Raw genomic sequence first — 11,483 nt, 5'->3', positions numbered from 1 at the left:
CCCCCCCCCCCAATCCCACCCCTTTCTCCTACCAGTTTTCACCCTCCGCCCTGTAGCGGGCCCTTGTTGCAGCCTCTGACCTCGTTTATCTGATAAAACACTCAGGATTGCAGACTCGGAGTTGGGGCTTTTTCTGAGAGAAAGGTGGATGTAGCCCTTTGTGTCCGCAGAGATCCACTGTCACCGTCTCAGTGAACTTTGTGTTGCATCATCAGCTTCAAGCCCAGGGTAGGGGGACAGAAGAGAGGGTGCCTTCCTAGGTACATTTGCCTCCAGAAGGTCTGTTTTCCATGGGTGACAAGCTTTAGGGGACTTTTTTGAGTATTAGTACTTTTCTGAATATTATAATATTAGTACTGTCCTCATGGTGTGGCCATTAGTGGGCCACTGAGGGCAGGATGGGGAGACAGGTGCTGCACGTGTACTTCACTGATGGATGCCCCAGATAGTGCCTGGCACCCCTTCTGTGGGACAGTGCGTCCTGTGATAGAAGATCCGCCTTTCAGAAGAGTTTCTAGAATCTTAGCTGTTTGTAGGCTCGTGTTCCATACAGTTGATCCTGGAACAGCAATGAGGATTAGGGGCACTGACCCCTGTGTAGTCAAAAATCTGCATATAACTTCTGACTCCCCCAAAACTTAGCTTCTAATAGCCTACTGTTAACCAGACGCCTTACTGATAATGATCAATTAACATGTTTTGTATACGTATTCTATACTGTATTCTTACAATAAATAAGATATATTAATAGTACTCTACAAAATCCATTATAAGTGGACCCATACTGTTCAAACCATACTGTTCAAGGGACAGCTGTATTCTACATCAGCAGTATTATCAAGTGCTAATATTTTAAGGCCCTATTAGACTATAGAGAATTGTTTAAACTTCTAAAGGAAACATCTCTTTTTGTGTACATGTTCCCTACCACCGCACCCCCCTGCTTTTTTTTTTTTTTAAATGATGGCGGGAAGAAAAACAGCTCATGCATTGTTTTTCTTTGCACGTCTAGGTCTTCTTGTCAAAAAGATGCTGTTGGAAGCCTCTAAGAAGCCAGAAATGAGTACTGTCATAAACAATACCAGAGGAATAATTTTTTATAGCGTCCCTCATCATGGATCCCATCTGGCTGAATACTCTGTTAATATTCGCTATCTTCTCTTTCCCTCCTTGGAAGTCAAAGAACTCAGCAAGGGTAATATTACCTTCTGTCATGAAGGGAATTGGGATTGTATTATAATATTAGTTATACAGGAGAAGGAGTAAGCATTTTCTCTTTTTCTGGAACACCTTTTAATCACTTTGGAGCCCCTGTCTGAGCCTTAATATGCCAGTTATCTTCTTGTTCAAATTTGCTCTCCTGCTTTATGGAGAGGTGCTTGACTACATCTTCTAAACCTTCTATTGAACTTTATTTTTGGCAGTCCAGGGTCATTTTCCACCGGCTCGCTCTTGTTCTCGGGTTCTTTTGAAATCATTCTAACGACACTAATTGGAGATTTTTCTTAAAGTTCTTTTCTGTTTTCTTCACTGAGTTGTGTCTTTTGTGCCCAGGTTTTTGTTCACCGATCTGTCTCTTTTAGGTCGTAGGGTATCCTCTAGGATACGGTCGGTCTTGGCTGCCTTTTCCTAGTTGAGGATGGGGGACAGGCACTCTGTGATTAGAGACAGGATCTGTTGATGGGAGGCTGGGCTTTACGGTGAAGGTGCCACCCAGCGCACTGAGGGCCCCCAGTCCCACATGCTGCATTGTCCTACATACATCCGGTCAGCCAGTAACATGTGGAACCTCTCCCCTATGCCTGCCAGTCTCTGTCAGTTCTGGGGTGGCGTTAGCTCTGTGCTCTCATCTTAATGGCTTCTTATCAAGGAGAGAAGATAAGCCACGAACTTGAATGAGAACCCTAATTTTCTCTTTAGTAGATTTTATTATGAATTGGGTAAACAGAATTTGTCACAGTCTTGTTTTCTGTAATTTTGCAGATTCTCCGTCACTTAAAACACTACAGGATGACTTTCTGGAGTTTGCTAAAGACAAAAACTTCCGGGTGCTGAATTTCGTGGAAACACTGCCAACTTACATTGGTAGCATGATTAAGCTGCACGTGGTACCCGTGGAATCAGCAGGTATTCACTCTTGGAATTTGTTCCCTATTAGATGCCTAGTTGGTGGTACCTGTATTGAATCATAAGCAACCCGTTTTTATATTCAGCTTCTCAGCTTAGGAGAAGTTTTATGAAGATCTAGATTCTTTGATTCTTTTCAGCTATAGATTAAAATTTCTTTGCCAACATACAGCCTTGGCCATAGTCCTCCCCATCCCTTCATTTAACTCACTAGCTGGCCAAGGTTCAGTGGCTGCTTCTAACTTAGCCATAACCAGTGAGTTCTGTCACATGGTAGTAAGAACACCGGGCCCTGCTGTCAGCTAGAATGAAAGGGACGTTTCATTTAACAGACTGGTGGTTGATTTGTTAAAGGTTTCTACACGTAGCTAAAAGTTGCAGAAGCTTTAGTAAATGGAGGATTGTACTTTTTTTTAATTAGTTTTTTCCATTGGAATCTTAGATGGGGAATAGCCAAACAATTTTTTTTTTATAATACTGGAAATAACCAATACCTGTTACTATGGTGTATTATAAGGTATCACAGGCTCTTTGAGGGTAGGGCCCAAACCTTAATTCTCTTTATAGCCTCTGATATTACTCGATATGTAGTATATGACCCCACATTTCCCTTCTTGAACCGCTTTTCCCTCACCTGGCCAACTGGGTCACCTCTGGTGCAGGGTTGGGCGGCACCCGGTGGCACTCGGCCATACTGAGAGCTCTCAAGGACAGTGTGGAGCTGGAGGACCTGCCAGATGGTTCTTTAGCCTATATACCAAGTTTTGTCCTAACTCCTTTACATATTACCTAAGTAAAATGAAAGGCTTTTAATACTCTGTAATGGAGCCTACAGAGGCTTTACTACAAAGTAATATGCCATAGGGTGAGGAGTTCGTGGGCTGGAAAACTTAAAAAAAGGACTTTGGAACTAGGACCTCTTGTCACTTCCAGCTAAGGTGGACTTTGTTCGGCTGAAACCTCAGAAACTCAGGTCTCTCAAACACTAAATCACCTGCCCCCCGGCAGAGTGAAAGATGGATCCTGTGTGAGACGGTCCCAGTCTTGTCATCAGGATAAGGGAGCTCGTTATGAAGTGGAACAACATAAACTCTAGAAAAAGATGTGGTTAAAAGACCCGTGGAATAATTTAGTAATAACATGCAAATATATAAAGGTTTTGAGGATGATCCTGTTCAGTTTCTGTTCATGGTCAGCAACTAGGCCGGAACACATACGAAGAGTCTATGAAAAGCATAAAATTATACCTACTGAGAATCCATTTTCGTGTGATTAGTCACATGTAGTTTAGCAACGGTCAAACTGCCAGTTCCTCCATCTTTTTTAGAGTCCGTTGTCACCACCAAATCACCATTTGGAACTACCCGATTTGTCCTCATTTGGCATTGACAGGGGAAGCCTGTATTTTTGCTTAGATTTTGACATTTTCGTTTTCTTCAGATTTAGGCATTGGAGATCTAATTCCTGTGGACGTTGACCATTTGAACATTTGTAAGCCAAAGAAAAAGGATGCTTTTTTATACCAGCGTACCTTACAATTCATCTGTGAAACGTTAGCCAAAGATCTTGAAGACTGACCTTTACCTTCCCATTTTGCAAGAAACTTGGGTGTTCTCTTTCTCTTCTTAAGCTGTAAGCAATCATGCAAATATAGTCCCTATGGCATCCCTGTGGTCTGAGGCACGTTGCAGGCAACAGAATATTGTTCTCAGTTCATGCACTGAAAAGCACAAACCTAAAGTGGCAATCAAAGAATGAAGGGCTAAACTGGATTCTTTTGATTTAAAGGAGATTCTGTGTGTGCTAGCTTAGGTTTTGCGGTGTTGGCCCTGGTGCAGGGAGCAAGCTGCTATGGACAGAAAATGCCTTGTGTCGTCTGTGACTGTCCCCAGTTCATGCTTCATGCTAGGAGCAGCACTGATGGTTTCTGAAGGGAGAGCAATCAGTACCTTCCATGAAAATGCCATTTAGAGAGTACCTAGCTAGAGATGAGACTGAACTATGGAATATAACATATAGAATATAAAGACTTTTTGTTCTGGGTTTCCATGTGCTGTAAATTGTTAAAAAAATATATCCATGTAAACCTTTGTCTAACGCTGTCAGACCTGTTGTCATCCATGGGCAGTTCCTTAAAAGTTTTTAGTTTCATAATGCTTAGAATAACTAATTCTCTTTTTAAAAGACTTGTAGCCTCTAATAATTCTTTCCAGATTGCAGCTACCTACACGTGTAATTTTTCCCAGGTAAGGATAAAGTTGATAATCTATTCTTGATCAGAGTATGAAATAAAACTATTCTAAGGCATTATATATATCAGCAGTACTTGGCACAAACATTCTCTGATTCTCTTTAGCTGATACCGTTCTTTAATGCTCATTTGAAAGTTGCATCGATTGACCTTGAGCATGTAAGAAAAATGAAATCATACTGATGACTTAATAACAGCATGAAGATAGAAATCACATACCATAATAGTCACCTCTTGAAATATAGAGTTCATTGATTTTTAGTGTATATGCAGAGTTATACGACCCTCCTCACTAATTTCAGAACATTTGCTCGTCCCCCAAATGAACTCTATACCCATTAGCAATCACTGCTCACCTCCTTTTCCCTTCAGCTCCTGCCAAACACTAATCTACTTCTTCTCTCTATGGATTTGCATATCATGGACATTTCATATAAATGGAATCATACAATGTGTGGCCTCTGTGTCTGGCTTCTTAGCATAATGTATTCAAGGTTCATTTATGATGTATCATGTATCAGTACTTCATTCCTCTTTATGGTAAAATAATCTTCAATTGTGTGGAGATATACATTTGTTTATGTATTCATTGGCTGATGAATAGTTAGGTTCTTTTCATTTTTTGGCTATTATGAATAATTCTGGAAACATTTATGTGGACATGTTTTCCATTCTCTTAGATATAAGAAGTGGAATTGCTGGGTCCTTTTAAAGCTATCTTTAGCATTTTGAAGATGATAGACATTCGTGGAATGGGATAATCAAAGCTAAGACTATAGAGTATAGCATCTGAGGTAAACTGAGGTCATCAGTAAACCCTCTTAACATTTAATTATGCACCAACCTCACAAGTGACTTAACCATGTTTTATTTTGTAGGTACAGTGACTGTAAGGGTTAGCTAACAATAGGAAGCTAAGGGAGATCTGTTTGCAGATCTTAAAAGCTGCAGCCTGAGGCTCAGACTTCTCATGTAGCACACATCTAGAGCCTCCATGGAGACTGGGGAGGCAAATGGGAGCCATATCTGCATTCTCCGTCTGGCCCATTCTGAATCCCTGGGGTCTCCCTGGGAGAACCTTGTGCAAGTCTTGTGCCCTGGCTTTTGTGGCTGCTATCCAGGGAATGCTCCCCTCAATTGCTTGGCTCTGGTGGCCAGCAGGGCTTGTGTTTGCAGGTCCCTCAGGACTGTAACAAACACAGAAACCAGTCAGGGCTCAGCACAGGCAGAACCCCCATCTCGCAGTCTTCCCCTAGAAAAAGTCTACTTTTATACTTTAAAAGTCCAGCTTCCAATCAGCCTATATCTAGGTACTGACAGGTCCTCCCCTTTGTAACAAACATTGACAAGTTTTGGCAGATCCTCAACTGGTGGCAGAGCCTAAGAATAAAGAAGGTGGTTTGGACAGTCATAAAGGTTTGAGAGAGAATCAAGAGCTCAGCAGACTGAATGACAAGTTTCATCTCCTAAACAAGACCACTCTGTCAAGACTGGGAGAAGTGGCTATTTCATCTAATGTACAGAAACCAGAAGAGAGTGTTGAGGAAAATGAATAAACAGGAATATAGAAGATAAAACTTGAGAAATAGACCTTAATAAGATGAAGATAAGTGACTGACCTGATAAAGAGTTCAAAATAATGAAGATTTTCACCAAAGTCAGAAGTATAATGCATGAGCAAAGTGAGAATTTCAACAAAGACAGAAAATGTAAGCAAGTACCAAACAAATCATAGAGCTGGAAAATACAGTAAGAAACTGAAAAATTCAATAGAGTGTTTCAATGACAAGACTAGATAGTGTTGGAAGAAAGAATGAACAAACACAAAGATGGCAGTGGAATTCATCCAGTCAGAGGAACAAAATGAAAAAGAGTGCTAATAGCTGAAGGGGCTTATGGGATACCATCAAGCCCAACAATATTTGGATTATAGGGCTCTTTGAAGGAAAAGAGAAAGGGATAATAGCTTATTCAAAGAAATAATGGCTGAATTTTTCCCCAACCAGGAAGCCCAGAGAGTACCAAAAGATGAATCCAAATACATCCACACCAAGTCACATTACGGTTAAATTAAAGATCATAGAATCTTAAGAATAGCAAGAGAAAAACGGTTATGCACAAGAGAACCCCAGAATACTGTTAGCAAATTTTTCAGCAGAAACTTTTTAGGGCAGAAGGGGGTGGCATAATATATTCAAAGTACTGAAAGAAAAAAATTGGCAACAAAGAATACTCTACCTGGCAAAGTTCTTTGGAATTGAAGAAGAGCTAAAGAATTTTCCAGACAAGCAAAAACTGGAGGAGTTCATCACTAGACCAGCCTTACATGAAATAAGGGAATCCTTTAAGCTGAATTGAAAGGATGCTAATTAGAAACAGGAAGACATATGAACATATAAATCTCACTGGTAAGGGTAAATACGTAATTAACTTCAGAACACCCTAATGTTGTAATAGTGGTGGATAAATCAATTATAAATCTAGTATGAAGGTTAAAAGACAAATGTACTAAACTATAAGTACAATAATTTGTTAATCGATAGACAAGGTAAAAATATGTAATTTTTTACATCAAAAAAATGGGAGGAGTAAAAACAGCTTTAGTAGGCATTTGAACTTGTTTAAATAAACTTATAAAAATATTTTATGTAAGCTTCATGGTAACCTCAATGCAAAAAGTTAACAGTAAATACACAAAAGAGAAAGCAAAAAGAAAACAATTAGATTAGACATGGACTTATTGCTATCTTAACAATTACTTTAAATATAAATGGACTGAATTCTCCAATCAAAAGTCATTGAATGGATTGGAAAAAGCCAAAACTATATGCTGCTTAGTAAGACACTCACTTCAGCTTTAAGGACACACACACAGACTGAAAGTGAGGAGATGGAAAGAGATATCCCATGCAAATGGAAACCAGAAAGCAGGGGTTAGCTGTATTTATATCAGACAAAATAGACTTAAAGCTAAAGACTGTAATAAGGGACGAAGGTAAAAGGGTGTATCCAACAGAGAATATAACATTTGTAAATATTTGCACACCCAACGTAGCACCTAAATATATGAACAAATATCAACACAGTTGAAGAGTGAAATGCATAGCAATATCATAATAGCTGGGACTTCAGTACCCTGCTTTGCAATAGGATATACATCATACAGAAAATCAATAAACATTGGACTTAAATGACATGTTAGACCAGATGGACTTAACAGATACTTACAGAACATTCCATCCAACGGTAGCAGAATACACATTGTTCTCAAGTGCACACAGAACATTCTCCAGATTAGGTCATACATTAGGCCACAAAACAAGTCAATAAATTTAAGACTGAAATCTTATCAAGCACCTTTACTGACCACAGTGGTGTGAAACTAGAAATCAATGAAAAGAATAAAACTGGAAAATTCACAAATATGTAGAGATTAAACAACATGCAACTGAATAAGCAGTGGGTCAAAGAAGAAATCAATGAAAAAATACCTTGAGATGAAATGGAAATACAACATACCAAAACTTAAGGGATGTAGCAAAAGCAGTTCTAAGAGGGAAATTTATAGCAACAAATCACTACAGTAAGAAAAAAGATTTCAAACCACCACCTTTATATCTTAAGTAACTAGAAAAAAACAAAAATATTAACATTTCCTTTTGAGGAGAATGCCTGTTGCCAACAATTTTATGTAACATTGTGCTAAATCTTCTAGCCAGCTCTAGAAGGCAAGAAAATGGCATAAAAAGGTACAGGGGTGGGAAAGCAAGAAACAAAACGTGTTTGTAGATGATATGCTTGTCTACATAGAAAGTCCATAAGAATCTAGAGAGACCATATTTTATCAGTTTTAAGACACATTAAAAATTGTTTTAACATCTGTAATTGGGCTGCATCTCACAATGGATGAACAGTCGTAATTAAGTTGGAAGCCTGTCTTATCCGTTCCAGCGGCTACCCCAAAACACCAGAGACTGGGTGGCTTATAAACAACAAACATCTATTCTCACAGTTCCGGAGGCTGGATGTCCACGATCATGGCATCAACATGGGCATGTTCTGGTAAAACACCTTTTTGTAGCTCATAGCTGGCACTTTCTTGCTGTGTCCTCACATGTGGAGAGGGTGAGAGGTCTCTTTTATAAAAATTCTAATCCCAGAGCGCCTGGGCAGCTCAGTCATTTAAGCATCTGACTCTTGATTTCAGCTCAGGTCATAATCTCATGGTTCTGGAGATTAAGCCCCATGTGTACCCAGGAGGTAGAATTCTCTCTCTCACAAAATAAATAAACTTAAAAAAAAAACCTCTAATCTCATTCGGGAAGGCTCCACCCTCATGACCTAAGCACCTAAGCATCCCCACCTCCTAATGCCATCATCTTTAGGGGTTAAGATTTATTTCAACATATGAATTTTGGGGAGACACAAACATTCAGGCCATAACACCTTCTTAAGAATAATAGTGTATATATATGGTATATCTTATAATGGTATGGTACTGCATGGTATATGGGTGGTGTGTTAGGTATACTGAAATACAGTAAATTGTTAGAATTTTATGAGAGTTTATTAAGTACACCAGCCAAAAATAGCAAATGGATTTTAAAGTAGGAATTGTTAGATATAATCATGGTATTAAGGTTATAAAAATGTTATTTAGAGATACATATTGGAAGTATTTAGTTAGGAGTCAAATGTCATGATAGCACAATTGCTTTAAAATATTTCAATTTTTTTAAAATTTTTTTTTTAATGATGTTTTATTTCTAGGAGAGAGACAGAGAGAGAGACAGCGCGAGCAGGGGAGGGTCAGAGAGAGAGGGAGTCACAGACTGAAACAGGCTCCAGGCTCTGAGCTGGCAGTCAGCACAGAGCCCAACGCGGGGCTCGAACCCACGAACCACGAGATCATGACCTAAGCGAAAGTCGGACGCTTAACTGACTAAGCCACCCAGGTGCCCCTGCTTTAAAATATTTCAAAAGACCCCATCTCTCTCTGCCCCTCCCCCCTCTCAAAACTAAACATTAAAAATTTAAAAAAGGGGGGCACACCTGGGTGGCTCAGTTGGTTAAGTCTCCAACTTTGGCTTGGGTTATGATCTTGTGGTTTATGAGTTCGAGCCCTGCGTTGGGCTCTGTGCTGACAGTTCAGAGCCTGGATCCTGCTTTGGATTTTGTGTCTCCCTCTCTCTCTGTCCCTCTCCCCACTCAAAACTAAACATTAAAAATTTTTAAAAATATATTTCAAAAGAAAAATATAAAGCAAATATAGCAAAGTGTTTACTATGAAATCTTGGTGACAGACATGAAGGTTCAAACTATTCCCTCTATTTTCATATATATGGGGGAGAGGGAGAGAGGCAAACCATGAGAGACTCTTGAATGCTGAGAACAGACTGAGGACTGATGGTTGTGGGGGGCAGGGGGGAGATGGGCATGGAGGAGGGCACTTGTGGGGATGAGCACTGGGTGTTATATGGAAACCAACTTGACAATAAACTATTTGTAAAAAAAAATTAAAATTAAAAAAATTAAAAAATAGAAATAACTAAACTAAATATATAAACTTAAGTTTAAAACTTTGTGAAACACTGAAATCCTTAAAAGAATACANATGGAGGAGGGCACTTGTGGGGATGAGCACTGGGTGTTATATGGAAACCAACTTGACAATAAACTATTTGTAAAAAAAAATTAAAAAAAAAATAGAAATAACTAAATATATAAACTTAACAAGTTTAAAACTTCGTGAAACACTGAAATCCTTAAAAGAATACATTATGCTCCTAGGTTGAAGAATCAGTATTGTAAAAATCTCTATTCTAGTCCATGTGTTTTCAGTAAAAAATTCCAATAGTGTTTATTTTAATGGACTTGATAAATTGCTTCTAAAATTTACATGGACTTGCAAAGAGTCAAGAAAAGCCAAGACAGCCTCAAGAAAAAAAATGAGGTAGGAGGGCTTGTTTTGCCAGTTATCAAAGTTAAATAAAATTAAGACAACATAGTATTGGCACAGAGATCAACAAGTAGGCTGGTGGGCACAGAACAGACGGCCCAAGGAGAAGAAGAAATGGGAGAATGAGGAGCACAGGGAAACCTCCCCCTTAGAGAGGCATCTGTTCAACTAGTCACAATTACCAAAGGCAATCATTCAACATGTGTAGAGAATGACCAAAAGACAGCAGATTGGGGGTGGCCACCTGAGCAGCTCAGTTGATTAATAAGTGTTTGACTTTGGCTCAGGTCTTGTGGTTTGTGAGTTTGAGTCCTGCATCAGGCTCTCTGCTGTCAGTGGAGAGCCTGCTTCAGATCCTCTCTCTCCATCTCATTACCCATCCTGCTCATGTTCTCTCTCTCAAAAATGAATAAACATTATATAAAAAAAATTAAGAAGCATTAATTCAATAAAACTAAGGGATCTTGGTAAGAATAATGGGACGCCACTGCATTGGAGAACTAGAGCCTGCACCCATCCCCCTAATCACCCTTCCTGGGTCTGCCTTGCAGAAAGACCTGTTCCATTTGGGATACAGAGGAATTGGCATCGCAAATCTCTCAATCTCCCTCTCTCTCTCTCTCTCTCTCTCTCTCTCTCTCTCTCTCTCTCTCTGTCCCCCTCCCTCCCTCTCCCCTCCCTCCTCCTCTCTCACACACACAAATTTTGTATCCTACTACTAAAAAAATGTTTACTCTGCATTGATGAACACACTTCAAAAACGAATACTGCACTTGACCACAGAGCAAGCCTTGATAAATTTTAAGAACTAGGGGAGCCTGGGTGGCTCAGTCGGTTAAATGTCCGACTTCGGCTCAGGTCACGATCCCACGGTTTGTGGGTTCGAACCCCGCGTCAGGCTCTGCTGACAGCTCAGAGCCTAGAGCCTGCTTCAGATTCTGTGTCTCCCTCTCTCTCTGACCCTTCCCTGCTCATGCTGTCTCTCTCTCAGAAATAAAAAAACATTAAAAATTTAAAAAAAAAAAAAGGGAAAAAATAGAAAAATACAAAATTAAAGAGTCAAATTACAGATNTCTCTCTCTGACCCTTCCCTGCTCATGCTGTCTCTCTCTCAGAAATAAAAAAACATTAAAAAATTAAAAAAAA

General features: G+C 39.5%; 1 protein-coding gene across 3 annotated transcripts in view; it reads left to right on the top strand.

Annotated features, from left to right (window-relative positions):
• SERAC1 (serine active site containing 1) overlaps positions 1 to 11,483 on the top strand; it is a 50,323-nt gene that overhangs the window by 36,811 nt on the left and 2,029 nt on the right. The window contains exons 15-17 of one of the 3 annotated variants that reach the window (XR_013332988.1): positions 1,013 to 1,195; positions 1,984 to 2,127; positions 3,568 to 3,759. Coding sequence is in view for 1 of the 3 variants with exons in the window: in XM_077755123.1 (XP_077611249.1) it covers positions 1,013 to 1,195; positions 1,984 to 2,127; positions 3,568 to 3,704 (464 nt within the window). In the remaining 2 variants the exon portion in view is untranslated. Of the gene's footprint in view, positions 1 to 1,012; positions 1,196 to 1,983; positions 2,128 to 3,567; positions 4,830 to 11,483 lie in introns of those variants that run through there. The other 2 variants (XM_077755123.1, XR_013332989.1) reach the window with 2 other exon arrangements.

The sequence above is a fragment of the Crocuta crocuta genome, unplaced genomic scaffold (assembly GCF_008692635.1).
Source record: "Crocuta crocuta isolate KB4526 unplaced genomic scaffold, BGI_CrCroc_1.0 scaffold11, whole genome shotgun sequence".
Classification (NCBI taxonomy): Eukaryota; Metazoa; Chordata; class Mammalia; order Carnivora; family Hyaenidae; genus Crocuta; species Crocuta crocuta.
This window is presented reverse-complemented; position numbering and strand designations above follow the sequence as displayed.